The sequence below is a fragment of the Gouania willdenowi genome, chromosome 2, assembly GCF_900634775.1.
Source record: "Gouania willdenowi chromosome 2, fGouWil2.1, whole genome shotgun sequence".
NCBI lineage: Eukaryota > Metazoa > Chordata > Actinopteri > Blenniiformes > Gobiesocidae > Gouania > Gouania willdenowi.
In genome coordinates, this window is record NC_041045.1 from 1,364,943 (window position 1) to 1,390,455 (window position 25,513).

At 44.2% G+C, this 25,513-nt stretch overlaps 3 protein-coding genes across 3 annotated transcripts in view; 2 read left to right on the plus strand and 1 right to left on the minus strand.

Annotated features, from left to right (window-relative positions):
- Window positions 1-25,513, plus strand: part of mrps9 (mitochondrial ribosomal protein S9) — a 465,929-nt gene that overhangs the window by 426,681 nt on the left and 13,735 nt on the right. The window contains exon 12 of the mRNA XM_028463176.1: window positions 12,152-12,159. The gene's annotated coding sequence lies outside the window, so the exon portion shown is untranslated. The remainder of the gene's footprint in view (window positions 1-12,151; window positions 12,160-25,513) is intronic.
- On the plus strand, window positions 270-2,855 carry rtraf (RNA transcription, translation and transport factor). The gene is made up of 8 exons (XM_028463250.1): window positions 270-446; window positions 1,101-1,225; window positions 1,324-1,423; window positions 1,585-1,659; window positions 1,728-1,816; window positions 1,914-1,982; window positions 2,483-2,531; window positions 2,606-2,855. Exons 1-8 carry the CDS (start codon window positions 386-388, stop codon window positions 2,758-2,760), a joined length of 723 nt encoding a protein of 240 aa, XP_028319051.1. The 5' UTR covers window positions 270-385; the 3' UTR covers window positions 2,761-2,855.
- Window positions 2,856-24,280, minus strand: nid2a (nidogen 2a (osteonidogen)). The gene is given in 40 exon segments (XM_028462892.1): window positions 2,856-3,157; window positions 4,204-4,316; window positions 4,388-4,511; window positions 5,106-5,263; window positions 5,329-5,500; window positions 5,579-5,708; window positions 6,320-6,433; window positions 6,435-6,493; window positions 6,641-6,741; window positions 6,805-6,931; window positions 7,392-7,497; window positions 7,752-7,858; window positions 7,931-8,036; window positions 8,105-8,232; window positions 8,304-8,409; window positions 8,478-8,605; window positions 8,677-8,782; window positions 8,851-8,981; window positions 9,053-9,158; window positions 9,321-9,454; window positions 9,534-9,767; window positions 10,809-10,914; window positions 10,983-11,104; window positions 11,186-11,311; window positions 11,873-12,001; window positions 12,761-12,907; window positions 15,228-15,461; window positions 15,550-15,750; window positions 15,916-16,027; window positions 16,093-16,226; window positions 16,298-16,407; window positions 16,783-16,822; window positions 18,016-18,133; window positions 18,203-18,409; window positions 18,487-18,619; window positions 19,176-19,315; window positions 19,388-19,489; window positions 22,515-22,631; window positions 22,709-22,894; window positions 23,894-24,280. Coding segments are annotated over 39 exon segments (5,235 nt in total). The 5' UTR covers window positions 24,179-24,280; the 3' UTR covers window positions 2,856-3,157; window positions 4,204-4,207.

A 25,513-nucleotide genomic window follows, 5' to 3' on the forward strand; every position in this document is an offset into this window, starting at 1 on the left:
TCCGTATTGGGGAAATGTATTGTCATGACAGCTCAATAAAAGACAACAGGAAAAACCCAAGAATGGCTAACAAATTAATTTTAATGCAGGTTCCACTCAGAGAATAAACTAGTTTTCACTTAGGCTAATAAAAGTGGCTAACAAATTAATTAATTGTAATTGTTTAGCGAGTAAAACTAGGTAAATTAAAAGTAGATTCCTTTTAAAGGCAGACTTACAGTTCACACTAATTTACAGCAGAGGGCGGTAACTCATTCTCCAACCGACATTAAAGACCCGAAGAAGAAGTCGTTGCGGGATAGCGCATGCGCATCATAGCCACGTAGCGACAGCAGTTGTAGAATTGTAAATTAAACGAGTGTTAATCTGTAATAAAGCTGCTAAAATGTTTCGGAGGAAGCTCACGGCTCTGGATTATCACAACCCGGACACCTTCGACTGCTCAGGTGACAAAGAAACACATTTAAGCCGCAGTTTAGAGGCGGAGAGCCGCTAACGAGGGGACGGAGCTCCGAACTCCGTTTACTAAAACATGATATTTAAAGATATCTGTTACTTTAAAAACACTAACAGCTGCACAAACACCCCATATAAGCTCTTATTAATATGTTCATTTGTTCGGAGTTCAGTAAACTCTAAATACAGCTGTAGAAAACGTCGATTGTAAAGCGTAGAAACAGTATTTCAATGGTCCTGTACATTGTTATCATTAACACGTATAGATCAATAACTGCAGGTAGTCAATAATACAACTGTAGACACATTATAATGTTAGCCTCCAAAAACACACAAAAAGACTATATAACATTTACAAAATGACTTCAAAAACATAAAACACTACAACAAATAACAAGAAAAATATACAAAAAAAGGCAGAACGACAACATAAATACACAAATTACACACAAGAGTGCTTCAAAATTACACCAAAAACTGTAGAAAATGTCTTTAGAAACATAGAATATTACCTCAAAAACACAAATAACAAGAAAAAATATACAAAAATGGCAGAGCGACAACAAAAACTACACAAGACACAAAATGTGGGGGAAATACAGAAAGTCTTCTTTGAGCTTTAATGTCCGTCTACTGTCTCTCAGATGAGTCCCAGTACAGGAACTGCATCGTGTGGCTGGAGGACCAGAAGATTAGACACTACAAGATAGAGGACCGAGGAAGCCTGAGGAACGTCCACAGCTCAGACTGGCCCACAGCCTTCAACAAGGTGGAACCAGTGTGGAACCAGTTCAATGTGACCAGCCCACAGACATAAAGCTCTGTGTGTGTGTGTGTGTGTGTGTGTGTGTGTGTGTGTGTGTGTAGTTCCTGCAGGACGTGAGCTGTCCCTTTGCAGAGCAGCAGAGGAAGGAGTCCTTGGATTGGCTGCTGGGGTTAGCGGTTCGTTATGAGTACGGAGACAACGGTAAGACTTCTGTCTTGAACAAGCTGAACATGTTCAAAAAATATTCTTAGCTTCTTCTGGATTGCACCTGGCAACCCCCTCCCTATGTGTCATGACCCCAAATGGGGCCTTGACCCCAAGGTTGAGAATTTCTGATTTAGTGACCTCTGCCCTTTCCTCAGTGGAGAAATACAAAGACTGTCCTCCTGTGACTACAAACAGAGACACGTCTGTGGACCCGCTAGTCAACCTGGACAGTAAGTGTGCACGTGTGTGTGCGCGCTGGTGCGTGTGTGTGTGTGTAGTAACGTGTGTACCTCTGCAGGTAACTCTCCAGACTTCAAAGCTGGCGTCACCGCTCTGAGCAACATCCTGAAGATTCAGCGTCATGACGACTACCTGGTGATGCTGAAGGTGGGAAATGTTCCTAATAGTTGAGTTTAGTGTAATATAAATTTGAACCACTTGGGGGCGACATGATGACGATGTAACGCGCTGTTTAACGTCTCAGGCCATCCGTATCCTGATCCAGGAGCGTCTGTCGCCTGACGCCATTGCCAAGGCGAGTCACAACAAAGAGGTGAGGCACTCAGAAATATTTACAAATATATCCACAATGTGATTTTCAGATTTTCACATGTTTAATGTGTCAATGTTTCTTGAAAAACGTGGAGAGAAAAAACACACAAAAATGTAAAAAAAAAAATCACATGTAAAGAACACATCGTGAAAATAAAAATAATAAATTTAACTCTGAAAAATCACATGAAAATTTAAAAGAAATGTGAACATCTAAAAAACACTCATGAAAATCTATAAAAACGTCAAAATCTAAAATAGAATAAAAAATTCCAAACCACATTGTTAAATCTGGAAAAACCATGTGAAAATCTAAAAACCAAAACAAAACACGTGAAAAGCTAAAAACATACAGTATGTGAACTTCTAAAAAAGTTGTGAAATTCTAAAAAAAAATAATAATTGTAAAAATATAAAAAAAGATGTTAAAATTGTGACTATTATTGAGACATACCTCTGTTAATAAAACGCCGGCGCACGATGCTCTGACTGTGTTCACAGGGCATTCCCGTCACGTTAGACAAACACATCCTGGGCTTCGACACTGGAGGTGAGCGATGAACATGCTTTTCTAGAACCATCTAAGAGTCAAGAACCAAACGTCTCCTCCATGTGTGTTTATAGACGCTACCCTCAACGAGGCGGCTCAGATCCTCAGACTGCTGCACATAGAGGAGCTCAGACAGCTGCAGACCAAGATCAACGAGGCCATCGTAGCCGTGCAGGCCATCATCGCTGACCCCAAGACTGACCACCGCCTGGGAAAGGTGGGCAGGTGAAGCTAACGAGAGGGGGCGGAGCTTAACGGACACTATTTCAGTTCCATGTTTGAGTTTTGAAGCTGTGAGAAGAATAAAGTCCAGCTGAAGCATCATCAGGTCTCACATCACAGTTTATTAACAAGCTCACATTATACAGAGGCTAATGTTAGCATCTGAGCTAACAGAGGGCAGCGCTGATTGGCTACTTCTCCTCACACACACACTTTACAAACACACACACACACACACACACACAAACGGTACAGTAGTAAAGAGTCACACTGAGGTATGAAACAAATGTACAAACAGTGGGTTAATTAATATGTGTAAAGGTCACACACACATACGCCGTCTCTCCTCAACGTTAGCACCAAAGACACGTTAGCGCCACTGCACCGCCACCATTAGTGGATCCCTGTCTCACACAGAAGAAGAAGGAGTACTTTAGAGTTTCACACACACTTATTTTTACACTTTTTCTGCAACTACACCAAACTTACTATATTTTAACCTTTTAATTTTATGAAAAATGTCTTGAAAGTGGAAAAAAATGTGCAGAAAAGGCATTGGAGAAGTGTCAGAAATGGGAGTAATGTAGCTAAAATGCATAAAAAGGAGCAAAAATATGGCAATAAAAAGTGATGAAAAAAGGTAAAAATATGATGAGTTTGGTGTCGTTGTAGAAAAAGGGTAAAAATAAGCAAAAATGGGCTCAAATTGTTCAGAAAATGTTCTTAGTTTCTTGAAGGCATCTGAAGACCCCCTCTTAGTGTTCACACATTTTTCCCAAATAAATAAAGTTCTGATGAACGTCTCCGCGCCGAATAGCACGTACCACGTTCCTGAGAATTCAGTCAAATAACTCTGTTCCACTGAGTAAAAGAAGGGGGGGCCCCCGGGCACATACGGAGTAAAGCGCCCCATTTATATATAGGTATGTGTCAATGATTCAGTAACACCAACTATCGCAATATTTGACTCACAAATAAATGAGAAAACGACTAATGGAGAATGCTGAAAAAAAAGGGGGGGTGTCGGGCCCCTAATGGAATTGTGCGACGCATAATCATAATCTACGTTAAATTACCTTTGAAATGATATATCACACAACTGTTCCCATAAATTTGGAAATTATCGAGAATTAACGAAGTAGTAGTAATTTGAAAAATGGGGCCCCTTGGCCACTAGTGTACACAACAAGAAGAAGAAGAAGGAACAAAGTGAGGGCGTTTTGAGTCCGGTAGTCCGGCCTAAAAATGATCAAACTGGAGGTGATTAAAAGATCAGTTATTGTCTAACTTCCATTATTTTACATATATTTATAAGGCAAAATAATGTGGAAATTGATCATTTTCCCACCTAAAAATGTGCAAACTGGTCCATGTTTGGCCACTGAACACTTGACAATCCTGGTTTTAAACCAATCAGCGTTAAGCTGTGTGTGCGTGCACACTCACTGACCTTCTCAACAGTGCGTGGTTGCCACGGTGATGCCGTACAGGTGAGAGCGCTGCTCAGGCAGGTACTCGTCTGTGAACTGACTGCTGCCTTTGCTCACCACGATCACACCGTCCCTGAGGAGACACACGCTGATTACACACTCCTCATTGATTGCTACACACACCGATTATTGATTACTGATCACCTCCTCCAGTCTGTGTAGTAGAAGTGCTGCCTGTAGTAGACCATGCTGAACGGGTAGTTCAGGTTGGAATGAAGAACCTTACGACCAGAACCATCAGGAGAAATACACTCTAACCTCTTTGTGCCTGAAACACACATCATGTTCCTCCTGAAACTGGTGTAACTTTCCACCAGTGTGAGGAGAGATTTGTCTCAAAAATATCCACAATTTTCACATGTATTTTTCACATGCATAATTTGTGTCGAAGTTTCTAAAACACACGTGAAAATAAAAAAAAGTGAAAATCTAAAAAAACGCATGTGAAAATTGAAACAAACGTGAAAAAAATGAATATTTAAAAATCACGTTAAATCTTAAACACAAAAATCTATTTTTAAAAAACGTAAAAATATTAAAAAAAAACACGTGAACCTATGAAAAACACGTAAATTCCTTTTATTTTTTAAAACACATGAAAACATAAAAAAAAACACATGAAAATCTAAAAAAAAAAAAAAAACCTACAGTGTGTTAAAATCTAAAAAATATGTGAAAATCTGGAAAAAAAAATGATAAAATCTAAAAAACACAAAAATCTATTATAAAAAACCATGAACATCTGAAAAACATGTGAAAAATCTTTTTTTAAAAACTGAAAACCTAAAAAACACGTGAAAATCAGGGAAAAAAAACGTCCACACGTCCATGGACCCTGATGAGGTCCACATCAGGGTCTTACCTGCATCAGCCCAGCAGATGTGTCCAGTGGAGGGGTCGTGGGTCAGAGCGTTGGGCAGACCCACCCCGTCTGACACCAGGACTCTGCGCTCGGTTCCGTCCACCGTGGCTCTCTCGATCTTTGGAGCCTCTCGGTTCCAGTCGGTCCAGTACAGGGTTCTACAGAGGAGAGGAGGGACTGATGCATGCTGGGAGACCAAATGGTTCACTCACACACTCCTTACCCAGTGGAGGAAACCACAATGATGGCCCGCGGGTTCACCAGATCCATGTCGAACAGGCTCCGCCTCCCACTGCCGTCCAGGTTCGCTCTCTCTATCACGTCAGGGGTGGAGTCCACCCAGAACATCAACCTACGCTTTACGTCCACCGCCAGACCCTCAGGGCTGACCAGGTCTACACACACACACACAGATACAAACTAACACACACACACACACAGGGCTTTGATGATGTAAAGGGGGCGGGGCTTACTGCTGTTGATGAGGATCTCAGGCTCAGCTCCAGGAACCATAGCTGCTCTGTGGATGGTTCTAGCAGAAAGATCCGTCCAGTAGACTTTGTTCTCCTTACAATCGTAGGCTATGCCAACCACGATGGAACCCTGGAACACAACAAACAAACACACAAACAGATACAAATTTTAATAAACAGATAAACAAAGTTATAAATAAACAAGCAAATAAACGTATGGATAAATTAAAGATGAATAAACTGGTAAACAAACAAACGGGGTATTTCATCAAAGTGTTCTCAGTAGAACCAGGCTTATAGTTTAAACCTGGTTCAGCTAAGCCGTCTGTGACCACGCTGGTTTTTACCATTTCAAAGTGTTCTCAGCTTGAAGCTCCCCAGCTGAGCCGAGCCAGCTGATAGTGTTTAACTTAAGTCCACGTCCTCATAAAACCCATGAGATCGATCACAGATTTAATGATGAAAGAGTGACGGAGCATGCACTGCAGCTTTTACAATGGATGAGAAGCCAATAGGAACCAATGCTGAGACCAACAGGATGTGATGTCATCTGTTACTGAGCAGTGAAAATAAATGACGACTGTGGTTTGAACATTTTAAAAGCAGTAAAGATTTAAAGAAGGTGTTATTTAGTCAATTTATCATACATTTTTAACACCTGTCAGTGTTTAATAAAAGAGATGATTTATGAGACTAGCACTAAGGGCTAAGGCTCTCTCCTGGTCACATGTTGTTTCTTACGTGCAGCGTCAGCAGCGTTTTGGATTGGCTGGGGTCCAGCTTGGTGCCGTCCAATGGCAGTGCTCCGATCTTCTGTCCCTGGGCGTAGAGCAGGGTGGTGGCCGCGCTGGGTGGGGGGGGTCACACTGGGGCGTGGCAGTGGGCGTACAGTGGGCGGAGCCACAGTGGAGATACCTGTGGAGGTCACAGAGTTCATACCTAATCATTCTGAATGCTAACAGGACTCTAGCAGCATTAGCATCACTCTAACCAATCAGAGCATCACCTCTGTGCTATGGACCAATGAACAGTGGGTAGGATAATAAAACAGGAAGTACTCACAAGCAGGTTTGACTACGTCATTGGACCTGGTACCAGGGACCTCACGCCCGTCCTGATCCACACACCAGCAGTAGGTGGTCTCTCCATAACACTGGACCGGACTGTGGGAGAGGCGGAGTCAGCCTTCCATCATCCAATCACAAGTTAGAACCTCGAGGACGTACCTGAACTGTCCGTCGGGCTCACACTGAGGCACGTACTGCTGAGGCTCCGCCTTCCCTCCATAGTGTTCGATCAGACTAGCACGCCATCGCTGGCAAACGCTCTCAGGCTGAGGCGTCGCAGGAGCTACTAAAACAACACACACATGACTGAGTCTCTAATGACACCATGTGAAGCTTCGCCTTAAAGGCTAATATAGCCTGCTAAAGGCTGTTAAAGATTGCTAAAGGCAAATTAAGGCTGCAAATGGTTGATAAAGGCTACTATGATCTAATGAAGGATGCTAAAAGCTAAATATGGTTGCTAAAGGCTGCAAAAGGTTGCTAAAGGCTAAAGAAGGCTGCTAAAGATTGGTTAAGGCTACAAAATGCTCACAAAGGCTGTTCGGGATTGTTAAAGGCTGTTATGATCTAATGAAGGATGCTAAAGATTGCTAAAGGCTAATTGAGGTGGTTGTTAAATGCTGCTAAAGGCTAATGAACGCTGCTAATGGTTGCTAAAACAACGCATCCCTGAGTCTCTAACGCACTGGGACTTCCACAGCTGAAGCTCCTCCCACTGCAGCCTCTGACAGGTCAGTTTGTCTCACCGGGTCTGTGACAGTCTACAGACGGGCTTCCAGGTGTAGTCCTGGTCCCTGGTCTCTCCTCTCCTCTACTGTCCACACACCAGCAGTGACCAGTGGAGCCATGACACTGAAACATGAGAGAGACACAGATCAGGTGTGACGACGTTGGACGGTAGTGTTAGCATGCTATTAGTGCTAACGCTACAGGCTGATACCAGTTAGAACCAGTTAAAGTCAGGAAAAGGAAGTACAACATGCAGTAGTGTTGGAGAATAAAAACAAAGATCATCATTCTCCCACAAAGGCCGACTGCAGCTGGAAACTAGTGTGAATGTTAGCATCAGAGCTACGGTTAGAAGCGGGAGGCGGCTTGACGAACACCTGTCGAGGCAGGAAGTGTCCCTCAGCATCGCACTGAGGGACAAACGCTCCTGAACTGGAGGACTGTGGGCCGTCCCTGGTCCTCTCACAGACCGTCTGAGCTCGCTCTGAACATTAACGTGGACACGTCAGTCTGGAATAAAAACCTGTGGGCGTTTAAAGCCTTTAGTTTGTCTCACCTGGTCTGTCACAGTCTATGGGCGGAGTTCCAGGGGCCGTCCTGGTCCCTGGTCTCTCCTCTCCTCTGCTGTCCACACACCAGCAGTGACCCGTGGAGGCGTGGCACTGTGATGTGAGAGGCAGGGCTTTAGCTCAGATGTTCATTAAGTACTAACCAATAGGAGGATACCCACCTGTCGTGGTAGGTAGTGTCCATGGGCGTGGCACTGGGGTACGTACGCTCCAACCAATGGGAGTCCATCGGAGGCCTGGAGTCGTTCTCTGTGCTGCTCACAGGGCGTCTGTGGTCGCTGAGGCTCATCTGGACAACAATGGAAGGGTTTATGAAGCTCAGAAACATGGAGGCAGGGGCTTCACATCAGTCCATCTCACCTGGTCTGTCACAGTCTATGGGCGGAGTCCCAGGTGTAGTCCTGGTCCCTGGTCTCTCCTGCCCCCTGCTGTCCACACACCAGCAGTGACCCGTGGAGGCGTGGCACTGTGATGTGAGAGGCAGGGCTTTAGCTCAGATGTTCATGAGGTACTAACCAATAGGAGGATACCCACCTGTCGTGGTAGGTAGTGTCCATGGGGGTGGCACTGGGGTACGTACGCTCCAACCAATGGGAGTCCATCGGAGGCCTGGAGTCGTTCTCTGTGCTGCTCACAGGGCGTCTGTGGTCGCTGAGGCTCATCTGGACAACAATGGAAGGGTTTATGAAGCTTAGAAACATGGAGGCAGGGGCTTCACATCAGTCCATCTCACCTGGTCTGTCACAGTCTATGGGCGGAGTCCCAGGGGCCGTCCGGGTCCCTGGTCTCTCCTGCCCCCTGCTGTCCACACACCAGCAGTGACCCGTGGAGGCGTGGCACTGTGATGTGAGAGGCAGGGCTTTAGCTCAGATGTTCATTAAGTACTAACCAATAGGAGGATACCCACCTGTCGTGGTAGGTAGTGTCCATGGGCGTGGTGGCACTGGGGTACGTACGCTCCAACCAATGGGAGTCCATCGGAGGCCTGGAGTCGTTCTCTGTGCTGCTCACAGGGCGTCTGTGGTCGCTGAGGCTCATCTGGACAACAATGGAAGGGTTTATGAAGCTTAGAAACATGGAGGCAGGGGCTTCACATCAGTCCATCTCACCTGGTCTGTCACAGTCTATGGGCGGAGTCCCAGGTGTAGTCCTGGTCCCTGGTCTCTCCTGCCCCCTGCTGTCCACACACCAGCAGTGACCAGTGGAGCCGTGACACTGGAACACACAGAACTGACTGAAAAAAGCTACTAATTGCTAATAGAGGGACAGCACAGATACTTTCACACACTGAGTTAATAATGTGAATGGTTTATTTGTTGGTTGTAACTAAAGAAGACGTGTGTGGTTGTGCTCAGTGAGAACAGAGGAGGTCCAAACCTGCTGAGGCCGGTACCGTCCCTCTGAGTCACACTGTGGTACTAGTGTCCCTGGTACAGGACGTCCCTCTGGTCCTGGGCTCTGGACTCGCTCTCTGTGCTGCTCACACTGGGTTTTAGGACGCTGGGGTTCATCTGGACACGTAGAAACGTTCTCAGGGATGATGAAGAAGAAGAAGAAAATGGCTCCATCACTAGTAAAGCTCTGTCTCACCTGGTCTGTCACAGTCCCTGGGAGCTGTACCAGGTGGAGTCCTGGTCCCTGCTCTCTCCGTCCCCCTGCTGTCCACACACCAGCAGTGACCCGTGGAGGCGTGGCACTGCAGGGCCGTGTAGCGTCCTTCAGCGTCACACTGAGGGACGTAGGCCCCGACCACAGGGGGGCCCTCAGAGCTGTGGACCCCGTCCCTGTGGTTCTCACACTGGGTTTTAGGACGCACTGGTTCATCTGAGAGGAAAACATCATCAAAGGTCAAAAGTTTCTCTAGATTTTCCTCTGATATTTTCTTTTTAAACCCAGTGTGTTTATGGGGAGAGATTTACAAATATATCCACAATTATTTTTCAGATTTTCACGTGTTTTTTAGATTTTATGTGCAAAAAAAAATACATGTGTATTATTGTGGATATATTTGTGAATATTTTGGAGACAAATCTCTCCCCATATTTGTTCCCTTACTGAAACAAACAGAGCTGCTCATCATCATCTACTTCCTGAAACCAGTCACAATGATTGAACGTCTGAAAACAAAGTCATACGAGTTGGTTGTAATGAGAGCGTCTGCCTCTCATCATCCGTCCTTCATCTCCTCTCACTTACACCTCTCCTCCCGCTGACATCACCTGTTTTTCCTGCATTCCAACGTAATGAGCGATGACCCCGTACTGCAGCACTGACAGGCTACGCACTGACACACACCACCTGCTACAGTAACACACACTGTCTGTCTGTCACCAAATAAAGCCAATCTTTAAAAGCAAATACATTAATAATAAAGCTGAAGCTCAGTTTCTGTAAATAAGGCTGAAAGAGTGACTTTCAAAATAAGAGCTTGTTAGCACAGTCAGGAGAAGGAGAAGGAGAAGGAGAAGAAGAAGGAGGAGGAGAAGAAGGAGGAGAAGAAGAAGAAGAAGAAGAAGAAGAAGTTGACGAAGAAGAAGAAGAAGAAGTTGACGAAGAAGAAGAAGAAGTTGACGAAGAAGAAGAAGAAGAAGAAGTTGACGAAGAAGAAGAAGAAGAAGAAGTTGACGAAGAAGAAGAAGTTGACGAAGACGAAGAAGAAGAAGTTGACGAAGACGAAGAAGAAGAAGTTGACGAAGACGAAGAAGAAGAAGTTGACGAAGACGAAGACGAAGACGAAGACGAAGAAGAAGAAGAAGAAGAAGAAGAAGAAGAAGAAGAAGAAGAAGAGCAGCTCCCCGTATCTCTGTGGGACAGACATCAATAGAGTGACCTCTATCATTAACCCAGGTGTTAACATGTCTGTACCTGGTCTGTCACAGTCTGTGGGCGGAGTCCCAGGGGCCGTCCTGGTACCAGGTCTCTCCTGCCCCCTGCTGTCTACACACCAGCAGTGTCCAGTTGATCCGTGACACTGTAAAAAACATCATTTCATGAAACCACTGCAGTGCGTCAGAGGCCGTGTGATGTCACTTCCTCCACCTGTAGCGCTCGGTAGCGTCCGTTAGCGTCGCACTGAGGGACGAAGGCACCGAGGGGCTGTTTACTGTGCTGCAGATTGTCCCTGTGCTGCTCACATTGGCTGATTGGACGAGGCGTTGGAACTGCAGAAACATTTACAAACTAACACGGTTACATGTTGTGCAGTGTTGTGTTCAAGGCCAGTGGGAGCTTCCTAAACCCACCTTCCTGCTGGGAGCACTGGAACCCATCGCCGTAGAAGCCGAGCTGGCACCGGCACTGGAAGGATCCCAGTTCATTGAGACACCTGGCACTGGGATGGCACGGAGACGAGCCGCACTCGTCCACATCTACAGAGGAGAGAGAGGGAAGGTGTGGGTTCATCAGGAGGACACACACACACACACACACACACACACACACACACACACACACATTGGCAGGACCTCACTCCTCCACACATTCCATAGTAACAAACACACAGAACTGTTTATGTTCAGCCGTCCTCCCTCCTGTCTGGTGTGTGTGTGTGTGTGTGTGCGTGCGTGCGTGTGTGTGTGTGCGTGTGTAGTGTTAGCAGCTGAGCAGGTCTCCCTTCTATTGCATATTAAATTGTTTCTTCTTCTTTCTTCTTTTGTTTTTTTGTCTGGTTTCTCTCAAAAATATTCACTAATATATCCACATTTTTCACATGTATTTTTTTTTATTTACAATTTTCACATTTGTGTCTCGATGACGTGAAACACACGTGAAAATCTGAAAAACACAAAAATCTAAAAAAAAACATAAAAATTGTGCATATATTTGTGAATTATTTTGAGACAAATCTCTCCACATACTGGTTCAGTACCACTGTCAATTATTGTCAGTTGCCGTTTGTTCGTGATGATGATGATGATGCTGTGACTCACCGACACAGGTTCGTCCATCAAAGCCGAACTCGTAGCCCGTCTGGCACTGGCAGCGATGGCTTCCTGCCAGGTTCACGCACTGGGAATGAGCTCCACATGTGTTCAGGCTTTCAGCGCACTCATCCACATCTGCAGAGGGAGACAGTATGAACACACACACACATGCATGCATGTGAGGATGGCAGCCTCCGTGCACGTGGACCAGCAGAGACGCCGGAGCCTGTGTGGGAACCAGGGCCGAGCCTGGGGCTTTCCTCACGCTGTCAGCAGGAGATCGAGGCCCCACTGTGGGCTAATAACAGAGGAGCACATCTATAGCCGCGTACAAACCAGGGGTACACAGGCCATCTGGCATAACGGGCATGAACCCAAAGTGGGCCGGATCAGTCCGCTGGAGGCAGACATGGTGACAGGTGGGCAAAAATGATGCAAAAGTGGCAAAAATGTGGCTAGAAAATTGTGAAAAGTGACTAAAATGGGCCAAAAACAGTCAAGAGTGGCCAAAAAATGGGCAAATAATGAGGAACCAGGTGGTATGTAATAGCAAAAGGTAGCTTAAATGGGCAAAATGTGGTTAACAATAGTGGAAAAGGGCAAAAAGATGCAAAACGTTAGCTTATTTTGATAAAAAAGTGGCCGAAAAAATTAAACAATGGATAAAAGGGTCAAATAGAACCTGCAGAAATTGACAAAAATAGGAAAAAAGGATATTTATTGGCAAAAGGAACTAAAAAAAAGTGTCAGAACTTTTTGAAAAGGGGCAAAAATGGGACTAAGGAAGTTGAAAAATGAATACCAAAGGAAATAGGTAAAACGGGGTTAAAATTTTCCCCCTTTTAATGTTTTCTGGGGGAAAATTAATCAAAAATAATTTAACACAATATTTACCGTAACAGTTGCGTCCGTCTCCACGGTAACCGGTGGCACACTGGCACAGGTAGGCCTGCCCGTCCTGGGGGACGCACTGGGCCGTGGTGTCACAGTCGTGGGTTCCGGAGTAGCAGGGGTTAATCAGCTCAGGCCCTGAAGGCTCCACTGCAGAGACAAGAAGAAGATTATGAACTAAAGACCCAATGATCACAGGAACAATCAAACACACATGGAACAATCAGCACAGACTGCTTCCCAAAGGAGGCCTCGCTGCACCACATATGGACCAGGTTAAACACACATGGGGGGCGAGAGACTGGGGTCATCTCTGGTAAAAAGGGTCCAAACTGTAAATATTGGAACAAATAATGTCCATGAAAAATGGTGAATGTGGTTAAATTGTCAAAAAAAAGCATGAAACATGGTGAAAAAAGTGACATTAGGTTGAAAAGTGGGGGAAAGTGTTTTTAAGTACTGAAAATGTCTTGAAAGTGAAAAAAAAGCATTGCAATGTGATGCAGAAGTGTCAGAAATGGGAGAAATGTAGCAAAAATACATCAAAAGGAGCAAAAATATGGCAAGAAAAAGTGATGAAAAAAGGTTAAAATATGGTGAGTTTGGTGTAGTTGCAGAAAATTTGTAAAAATAAGCAAAAATGGGCATAAAATTGTTCAGAAAATATTCCTAGTTTCTTGAAGGCATCTGGCGACCCCCTCCCAGTGTCTCGTGACCCCAAATGCGGTCCTGACCCCAAGGTTGAGAACCCCTGTCATAGAAGAAGAAGAACACGTGAAAACACTTTAGGGAACACACGTCTAGTATTAAAGGTCAATGTTGTTATAACACACAACTGTCAGCACTCGTTACAGCTTTAACACATCATCCATCCATCGAGAACTCTTTCACAATAAAAGCGCTGTGATGTTAAAACACATTTCAGTGCATGTTCTGCAGGATTTAAAAGTTTAAAAACGTCATCACAGATTCCTTACTACATTTACAAAAAACAGGCAGCCTCCGAGCACGCACGCACGCACGCACGCACACACGCACACACGCACACACACACACACACAAAGCTTTTATCTCCTGAGGACTAATTCCGGCTCATTATGAGAGAAGAGGCGACTCTTCAAAGTGTGGGTGGGGGGCAGATGACAGGGAGACGACGAGCGGAGGATAATTAGAGAGGCTTAAGAGGAAAGAGGGGTGACACACAAACCTACACACACACACAAACAACAAAAGACAGAGTGAACATCATCAAAGCTTCACACCTGTTACAACCTTTAGGCTCCGCCCCCCAGCCCTAAACATACTACAGCCCGGCTAACGCTGGCACGGAACCAACGCCATGTGTGTGACACACACGCGTAATGGAAAAATGTGTATAAGAAATAATCACAAATATATTCACATGCGTAATTTGTGTGTCGACAACGTTTATGAAACACATGTGAACACATGAAATCTGAAAAACAAACGTGAAAAACTAAAAAAACCCTGAAAATCTGAAAAACATAATAAAATTTAAAAAAAGATGTGGAAAATCTTAAAAAACAAGTTGTGGATATATTTGTTAATATTTTTGGAAAAAATCTCACCCCAAACCCACAGAGGGTAGAAAGTCTAACCTGCAAACCCAGGTAGTGGGTCAAAGGTCATGTGATCAATGATATTCTGCGTGTCATCTGTTAAAAATAAATGACGTCTGTTTTTAATCTGTAAACTTTACTGAACACAGTCTTTAACACGCTCTCATTCTCATGACATCACAGGGCAGCTATTCTACCCACCAACCCCCCGCCACACCGCAATCTGTCACTAGGTGGGATATCACACACACACACACACACACACACACACACACACACACACACACACACACACACACACACACACACACACACACACACACACACACACACACACACACACACACACACACACACACACACACACACACACACACCACTTAAGCAATGTTTATAGAACCTCTGATCCCAGAAAGCTTTTCCAGCTGTGCTCAGGGAGCAGCCTGCGCATGTGTGTGTGTGTGTGTGTGTGTGTTGTACATGTGTGAGATATGTCATCATAACCCTCTCAGTCAGTGTGTTGACGTGCAGGTGACAGGGGTATGGCACAGATCCAGACACTGCCTGCTCTCTAATCCTTTCCTGACGTCTGTCCCCACATGCCGCTTTGGACCGTAACCATGGTAACGTCAGGCAGAGGGCAAGCCGTGAGGTGGGATCAGATCTACCTGATGCTTTTTAATTACAAGTATGATGCGTGTGTGTGTGTCTCAGTTTTCAGGCGTTTGTTTTAGATTTTCACGTGTGTTTTTTTGCGTGAATATTTTGTAGTCAAATCTCCGCCCCTAGAGGACAGGTCGTGAGGTGGGATCAGGTCTCCCCAGCTCTTTCCCAGTGTGAACGTGGTTACGGGTCTCAGGCCTGTAATTGAGCACCAGCCTCACACTCACCTCCCACGGGGCTGATCTTGTTGGTGATGGCATATCTGAGGATTCGTTCCTCCTTCACGTACATGACGAACACCCGCTCCATGGTGATCTGCAGCGTCTCGGCCGCCGCCGCCGCGCGGTTGTCATGGCGACAGTCGCCGTAGGTGATGTTCTGTTTGATCTGGAAGGAGAAGGACTCGGAACCGCGCTCCGCGGACGTTACGGCGTACTCCCTCACTGAGGTGGACGTGACCACTGTGGATAGGAGGATACACACACACACACACTGAGATACACACACACACACACACAGATACACAGAATGTATGGCTGCCATGGTTACCATTGGGGTAGTACTGGTAGGTCTCCTTAAAGGGTTCCATGGTGACCTCGGCCCCCTCCACCATGGTGGGCACGCTGCCGCTCAGCACCGTGTCCACACTGAGGTGGTTGTGGTCGTCCAGGCCACGCCCAGTCTGAGTGATGGTCAGACGCTGGTTCCCAGGGTAGAACCGCACCTCTGCATGCCGTGTGAACTGCGCCCCTGCAAATCACAGTCAGGCTGGTGTCATACATATAGGGAGAGATTATCACAAATACATCATGTGTAATTTGTGTGTCGAAGTTTCTGAAAAACACGTGAAAATCTAAAACAAAATCTTAAAATTGTGAATATTTTTCAGACAAATCTCTCTCCACACACACAAACCTGTGTTCTTGAAGCCTGATTGGCTGTTGGGCAGCTCCAGAGCAAACAACCATCCAAACAGTTCTCCTATTGGTGCCACTGGCATCAGAGCCCAGCCCACGGCCTCAGGGACCTGAACCAATAACACTCAGTCAGAATGAATGAATGTATGAATGAATGAATGAATGAGTGAATCACCTGACTAATGGCGGTGTAGGCCCTCCCGTCTCCCACCACTATGTAAGCGTGCAGGTCGATGTTGTTGAGCTGTGTGGTGGAGGTTCCTGTGGTCACTGAACCGCTGACCTTACCGCTGACACGCTGAGGAGCTCCTAATCAACACACATCAACACATTAATGACCCCCTCCTTACCTGACGGAGGAGGAAGGTCGACGCCCTCACCGTCAGGAAGGCAGTGGCGTCCGTTTCCATAGAAACCAGCGCTGCAGTGGCAGCAGTAGCCAGTGGTGTAGTCGCTGCAAAATGCATTCTGGGAACACTGCTGCTGGAACCTGGAAGAGGAAGAGGAGGATTCATCATCATTCCTCTGATGGTCTGTTATTAGTCACCGATTCATCTGCAGGCGGCCATGACACATCAGCTCTGGTGATGATGAGGATGTTATGTTCCTGGACTACAGTCTGCAGTGATTCCCACAAGTCATTGCTAATGCTAATGCTGATGCCTGTGACCTTTGACCTTCTGTGGACAGAGAGCTGCTGTGATAAAGAGAGAAGCATCTGATGGCTGACCAATGGAATCAACTTATCATTATTATTTATCTAACTGTTTATTATTATTTATCACGCTGCTGTGTGTTATTATCAATTATCAGAATGTTGTTTATTATTATTCATCTTTATAGAATCACAGTGAGATGAACTTACCGTGCACATGTCTCCTTATTCTCAGTGGTGTACTGGATCACTGGGAGAGAAGAAGAAGTGTTTACACGTTAATAAACAGTGGTTAAACAGTTTTTACGGTGTGTGTGTCTGCAGAGGCAAACATCTGTATACGATGTTAAATGTGAGTGGAGCTGAGGGTGTGTGTGTGTGTGTGTGTGCGCAGAGGCCAACATCTGTATACGATGGTGAGCTGGGAGTGAGTCATGGGCTGATACTGGGAGATCTGGGAGATTAGAGAAGCACTCCCACACTCACCGACTCCTCCCACTTGGAGTTTCTCCAGATGTTCTACACTGACAGACCAACATCTGCAGCTGACCAGTTTAGTCTTTAATGGTCCATGTGGGATGATCTGATCTGATCTGTCACCCTACAAATAGCTGAGTAACAGCAGACCTCGCACAGCCGTGAGTTCACATCCCTCATCTTTATTATTGTAAGGCTAACGCTAACATTTTAGGTTTTGAATTCATGAAGAAATGATGAAAAACATTGAAAATTGGCTCATTCCAGCCTTATGTAACCCTGGAGTTCCTCGTTCACAGTGCGTGGGAGTGAGACACACAGAAAAAGATTGTTGTGTGCTTATTAACAAGATGAATATTGTTTTTATGTTTTAAGATTCATTTTGTGATTTTTTTTCTCGTCATTTTGCTTGTTTTTGGAGTTATGTTGCATATTTCTGTTGCAGTTTTGTATATTTTCCACTCATTTTGCAGTTGTTGATGTTTTGTATAATTTTGCACATTTTTCTGTCATTTTGTAAATATTTCTATCATTTTATGTGCATTTGTTGTTGTTTTTGGATTCATTTTGTCATGTTTTCATGTGCTTTTAGAGGTATTTTACATATTTGTGTGGTCATTTTGGATATTTTCCACCTATTTTGGAGGGGATTTTTGGAGTCATTTGGTGTATTTTTCTCGTAATGTATTATTTTTTTATCAATAATAATCCATTACAATGCAACTGTAAACACTCTGTGTCTAAACACTGCCCACATAGTGAGGGAAGGTCATCAGGAGAAGATGAACACCTGAGTGGAAACAGGAGGAAAGACAGACACACACACACAGAGTACGAACACAGAATTTCCCTCAGTGTTGTCTTACAGGTTAACTGTCTATGATGTCAGCCTTTATCACTGATTTACTTCCATAAACATGTTGTGTAGTAATTGTGTAGTGATGTGTGTATTGGCGTGTTTCGTACCTCCGGTGTCAAGGTCCACGTCCTCCTCGTCCACGCTGACCACGTGACCTCCGGGGGCTAGGGGGGGGTTTAGTGGGGGCAAGTTCTTGTGAGGAGGATAAACGTCCTCCAGGGGGAGCTGTGGAGGGGGAAGCGCTTTGTTCGCGTCACGTGCACTCAGCGTTCAGCGTGCATGTGACGTTTGTACCTGTGGTCGTTGTTCCTCTGGGGCGGGGACCTGGGGTTGAGGATCAGACTCCTCTACAGGAGGTGGTGGTTGGTTAGAGGATGGTTGGTGCTCCTGGTTCCCACCTGTCAGAGGGTAATCCTCCTCCTCCTCCTCCTCCTGAGTGTTGGGGTCAAAGGTGTAATCTGAGTACTCCTCCAGCTCGGCGTACTCGGGTGTGGTGGAGCCCTGAAACCAGGTCTCAGCTTTTCACCATGAAACACTAGCATTAACAAGTCCTCCAGAGACCCACGTACTGTACTCACCTTGGACAGGAAGTGACCTCCAGGGGGCGGAGTCGCGAGGGTGCCGCCCACAGACGCTGGAACGATGTTGTTGAAGGAGTAACGGTTTCCAACGTGGAACAACCAAAGTCCTGGGATTCCTGTGTTACCGACACTGGACGGAGCAACATGCACAGCTCAACAAGAGATTTGTCTCAAAAATATTCACTAAAGTATCCACAATTTTCACATTTTTCAGGTTTTTTTTATTTGATTTTTATGGTTTTTTTTTTTTTTTTAATTTCTATGTTGTTTTTTTTGTTTAGATTTTTATGTTTTTTTTATTTATTTATTTTTTTTTAATGTTTTTTTATTTGATTTTTATGTTGCTGTTTTTTTATTTCTATGTTTTTTTTTTTTTTTAGATTTTTATGTTTTTTATTTTAGATTGTTATGGGGTTTTTTTTTAAGATTTTTATGTTTTTTTTTTTAAGATTTTTATGTTTTTTTTAATAGATTTTTATGTTTTTTTATTTTTCACATTTTTCAGATTTTCAGGTGTTTTTTTTTTTTAGATTTTTATGTTTTTTAGAATTTCACGTTTCTTTTTTATTTTTCATGTGTTTATTTTCATGAACATCGACACTCAAATTACGCATGTGAAAAATTTGAAAAATACATGTGAGAATTGTGGACATATTTGTGACTGTTTTTGAAGGAGCTCCATTTACCGGCTCAGGCTCCTCACACTCTGCTCATCACTGGTGACGCTGTAATGAGGTCCTTCAGTGCGAGAGAAGATCAGATACGTGACTTCTCCTCTGCTGAAGCCAACCCGGGCGGGAAAATCAATCTCAACGTTGTACGACTCCTAAAGGAAGAAGAAGATCCACACGGTGTCAAACATTGGCTCATTTACCTGTGGACGGTCTAAGGTCTTCACCTTGGGTCTCGTTCCATAGAAGTTCAGACCATCTTCAGGGTAGAGGAAGAGGACGTAGGAGTCGCTCTCATCATAGGCCATCACCGCCTGGAATGTGTTCACCTGAGGACACAAGAACGTGGATTATATAACATATAATATGTGCATTATCTATGTATCTATTTATACTTCCTGTTTCCTGATTTTTTTGTCTCTAAATACATTTATAATTAATAATGATTTTAAAAAATATGACTGGAAAAAAAAACCACACACACAAGGGGCGAGATCCTTCTGGCCACGCCCACAAACATCTACAGAGACAACCAGCATCAGGAGCTCCGCCCACTGGACACACCCCCATCCCAGCACAGAGACACACACACAAACACATCTGTGTGTGTGAGTCCACAGCTGTCTCTTCCTATGTCTTCATGACAAACAAGCTCAGCTCCAGATGTCCCCCTCCACCTACACCCCCCTCCTCCTCCTCTGTGTGTGTGTGTGTGTGTGTGTGTGTGTGTGTGTGTCTAATTGTTTACACTAACATCTTTAAACTATCTGCCTGTTTGTGGGCGTGGCAGCTCAGAGTAATTAGTGGTTGGGGGAGGAGCCTGAGGCTGTGTTGCAAATCCCACGTTAGCAGTTAGCAGGCGTTAGCCTTCATTGACTGTGTGTGTGTGTGTGTGTGTGTGGTCATCCTTTACACACACTCACAGCAGGATGACAACAGATTGCAGGCAGCAAACATCAAAGCAGCTCATCACACCTCACCGTCTGCTGCACAGCGGGGGTGGGGGGTGGTGGTGTGGAAACATGACACCCCCCCATCCTTATCTACGACTCTACACGAGAACAACCAACACTGTAGATCAATATGTACCACAACAAAACCTCCTCCTGAAAGTGAGGAGCAGCAGCTCTACTTTGAGCTCCTCCATCATGTACTCGTCTATTAATGATCCTAAGGTGGAACCTTCAACCACGTTTTTAAATTGATAATAATGTGTTACTAATAATGCTCCATCATGTGACCACACCCTCAGAGCTCCGATTGTTCTCCTTATTTATTAGAACAGTGGTTCTCAACCTTGGGGTCAGCACCCCATTTGGGTTCGTGAGACACTGGGAGGGGGTCATCAAATACTTTCAAGAAACTAAGAATATTTTATGAACAATGTGAGCCATTTTTGCTTATTTTTACACTTTTTCTACAACTCCACCAAACTCACCATATTTTAATCTATTTTCATCACTTTTTCTTGCCACATTTTTGTTCTTTTTAATGCATTTTTGCTACGTTACTCCCATTTTTTCCATTTTCCAGACATTTTCAGCACTCATAAACCATTTCCACCACTTTTCCACCTAATGTCACATGTTGACCCATTATTGTCACTTTTAGCCTCTTTTTTACACATTTTATGTTCATTTTTGTCAATTTAACCACATTTATGATTTTAAGTCCATAATTGCTAGTTTAAACTAATTTTACCTACTTCTTTTTTTTTTTTAACCAAATCCCATTTCACTACCTTTTCCAACATTTATTTCTCAGAAAACTCAAAGTAAGCTTTAACAGGACAAAAGTGATGATAAACTCAGACTTCCACGAGCCTGAGGATCTACACACACACACACACACACCAATTATTTATTAGTGCTGCTGTTTAGTCTACTCAGAAAAACGCACACACACACAGACACACACACTGACGGCTGCTTCCTCTCAGAGTACCATCGTCCTGCCTCTACAGCATGGACAGGATGATCAGCACTGGTGTGATTCTACCCAGCTGTGAGAGCTGAGAGCGTGGGAACATTACTCACACACTCACACACACACACAGAGCCAGGCCTGATGCATGGCAGCTAAAAAGCAGCTTTTCTTAGATCCACTGAGCTTTTCCAACATGAATCTTCACCACAGAAACAAACCAGAGAAGCTGAGGCTGTAATTAGAAACGTTACCAGTGCCTTGAAGCTAGAAAAGCCCTGAGTGGAGACGAGATGTTATTTAAGCTGCTGCACAGGGCTGAGCAGGAACAATAAATAATGCTAATGCTAACAGCGCGTCCCATTGTGCAGCACAGAGAGCTTTTAATATGAAGCTCCTCTATAGTGGACATCATGGACCAGGAGAGGAGGATTAGAGATCCTGGTTTGGAGCTTTGATCAATCAGCACCAGGACGAATAAAGAAAGAAAGAAGAACAAACACAGATGGGCTTCTTCTTCTTCTTCTTCTTTCTTTCCTAACTCTGCCACTCCCTCCATCCCAGCAGGAACAACAAAGCTCTGTTTGTCTGATTGATAGGTTTTTAGGAGCCCCTGCTTTGTTTGAACTGGTTCCCAAAAGCTGGACCCAATGCAGAACTTTAATTCACAACAGGAACACGTTCCTCCTTTTCTCTGATTGGCTGAGCCTGCATGGATTCATCCACTCAGTAGGCGACACTGAAGGTGGATTCTCCCACCTTTGGTCTAAGAATCTACTCTGAGTTGAGTTCCGGGATCCTCCTGTTTTTACAAATGTGGCCTAAAATCTTCTAAATTTAGAGCAAAAAAAAGCAGCACACGTTGTGATTTTGACTGAAATAGTTACTAAATGTCCTAAAAAACTACTACATGTCCTAAAAAGTTACTAAATGATCTAAAAATCAGGCTGAATGTTTCACTCCAATAGAAAACAATGGGATGTTTACAGGCAGTGGGGCCGTGTGACATCATCAATCATGTGATTTCAAGATGGAGGAACACAGGCTCTAAAACTGTAAAGTAGTTGAATTTTTAAAAGGAAATCAAACGAATATGGTTCATAATAATGTGTTTGTTAGACATTAATCTACTAATAAGTGCATTTTATGCCACATTTGTAAAAACAGTATTCTGAATCTCCTCACCATGTTAGAGACCACATGCTAACGGCTAGCTAAGCTAGCTGAGAGACAAACAAACCTGTTTGATGATGGAGAGCCATAGAAGATTAGAGGGAGGAAGAGAGATGGGGGAGGATGGGGGAGCTCCCTTTGATGACCCTAAAACACGACCCCTGACCCTTCCAGGGGTTAAAAGGCAGATTAAGAGGGGGAGGGGGGAGGGGAGAGGGGGGTCACAGAGGAATTCACAGCCTGGAGGAGCAGCTCTACCTTGGGTGGAAGCCCAGAACGACGGGCCGGGTCCTGGTACGCCGCCACCTTCTCCCACGTCGCCACCACGGCGTGAGTGGGTGTGAATTTAGCGTCCGGGAACCCCCGGTGGACTTCCTGTGGGAGAGCAGATGTGCACGTGTGGGAAAGAGGAGGAGACACACACACACACACAGGGACAGACACACACACACCTGAGCCACCCTGTTGAGCACGCCGGGCGTCTCCGTCACCCTGTAGTAGATCTGTCCTCGACCACCGCTGGTGTCAATGTCGGCAAGAAACGGAGCAACCACTGGGAAGTCTGTGGGAAAACCATCATCTACGTACTGCTTCTCCATGGGGAGGTCCTGGGCTGAGATGATACCGTTGGTCGCCACCTGAAGAGAAACATGACACACATCAAAGTTAGTTATTTGTTGATATGTCTGTTGTGTTGTGTGTGCTATGGACCTTGTATGTGTCCAAAACAAAGTTATGATGATGATGTTACAAAGGAATAAAGTCAGTAAAATGATGGTCCATTGTTTTATGAATCTGTGATAACCACATTTATTTATTCATCTGATTAATATCCACTGTTATCCAGGAACGTTCATTATTGTTATAGTCATCTTAAAGATGGAAATCCTGATTTTAATCACAAATAAAAGTGTTCAAAGTGACCAAAAATGGTGAAATGGGTTTTTTGAAAAACACAGAAATTGGTCAAAAGTTGCAATTTAGAGGGACAAAAACAGACAGAAAAAGTGGTAAAAAGGGTTAAAAGTGTCAATATTGGAACAATGAGTTTAAACTGGCAATAAATAGGCATAACAAATGGTGAATGTGGTTAAATTGGCAAAAAATAAACATAAAATGCGGTGAAAAGAGGTTAAAAGTGACAATAATGGGTCAACATATGTGACATTAGGTGGAAAAGTGGTGGAAAGGGTTTATAAGTGTTGAACATGTCCTGAAGGAAGAAAAGATGAGCAGAAAAGTAATGCATTAAAAGGAGCAAAAAATATGGGAAGAAAAAATGCTAAAAATAGGTTAAAATATGATGTTTGGTGTAGTTGTAGAAAAAGGGTAAAAAATATGCAAAAAGGGTTCAAATTGTTAGAGGAAATATTCTTATTTTCTTGAAGGCATCTGGGGACCCCCTCCCTGTGTCTTGGGACCCCAAATGGAGTCATGAGCCCATGGTTGAGAACATGTGAGTTAAACTACTGCAAACAGGAAAAACTTTCATAAATAAATGCATAAAAAAGACATTATTTGTGTGTTAATAAAGTGTTTTAAAAGCTGTGAGCTTTAGAGGTGGACTGCTGAGAGGTTCTAGTCTTTATTAGAGTAGTTTTAGTCACTAAAATGATGATGATGATGATGATACTCACGTAGAGCTGGGAGAAGAGCGAGTTGTAGAAGTACAAAGGTCTGGGCAGGGACAGAACCCTGGAGGTCTCATCGTCCCCCTCAGCCAGGACCACATCTCCACTCTGAGGACCATAGGAGAGCAGGTCCTCTGTGTGCAGACCAGTGACTGTGGGTAGAACCAGAACCTGGACCAGAACATGGACCAGAACATGGACCTGGAACACCCGACCCTCCATAATAACTCCCATAAAGCAGCAGTGAGGAACAGCTGGACTAGTGGAATACAGCAGAGACAAGTCCCTCATTTACTGGCTCCTCCTCCTGCAGGGAGGGGGGCGGGGCCTGCTGCGCTCTGATTGGCTGAGCGGGGCTGAGTGACAGTGGCTGCTGGAGGTAACATCTGGATCGGATTAGAGGGAAAGGACACACAGAGCATTTTAATCCGGATGTAACTGTAGACACACACACACACACACACACACACACACACACACACACACACACACACACACACACAGACACACATACACACACACAAGCCAATCAAATGTGATTAAACTGAAATAAAAACAACTATAAAGTTTGATGATCATTAATCAGTGTTTGTTCATCATTCATTCACTGAAGTTTATGAATGAATGAATGAATGCTGAGCCGTGCTGCCCCCTGGTGTTTACAACAACACACTGCAGCACACGTTCATTCATTTACACTTTTCACAGCACGTCAAAGCCAAGGTCCAGGGGCCAATTCCGGCCCTTTACACCATCCAATTAGGCCCACTCGAGAAAGTAAAAATGACAGAAATAACATGAATCATTGTGAAAGTGAAACTCAACAATATTTGCAGGTGCTCACAGTTTTCCCGATGCTTATATCACATGACTGCAGTCATTTTAAACTGTTGGAAAAAATACAAATAAGTCAAAATTCTTACTAAATCTTTCAATTTCAATGTTTTCCTTAATTAGATTGAATTCCTTTGATTTTGTGACAAAATTCTAAGTGTAGATCCTATTGGGACTGATATCTATCACTTATTGCTTGGATATTATTAGAGCGCAATAATGTTGAAATTGCTTGTTTTCCAACATAAAATCTGTGGCCCACTAGAGATCAAACTGGTTTGTATTTGGCCCCTGAACTAAAATGAGTTTGACACCCCTGCATTAGAAAGTTCAATATATCATATGACAGAAAAAACACACACACAGCCTCAGCCTAGTACAGAAGAATGTACATCTATTCATAATTAACAGTGAAAAGTAAACAAAGAATGGATTCACATCACCTGACCTGTAACTGTTTTAATACAGAGCAGCTGATGATAAAGATGTAATTACAGTAAATAACCAGCAGAGGGAAGCACAGGATCAGATCAGACACTGATATGAAGTGAAAACGACTAAAGGAGAGGAAAAGAAGAGGTATCCAGGGGTCAGAGGTCACAGCAGACACAAATATAGAGGAAAGGGTCAAAGGTCAGAGTGAGGAGCAGGAGGACGAATGAAGGAGAACTTAAAAAAAACAAAACTGAAAATAAGTCTGGAAGAACTTTAAATATCCACAGACAGAACAGACCATAGACTGTAAAATAACTGACACATCTATGGGGAGAAATTTGTCTCAAAAATATTCAT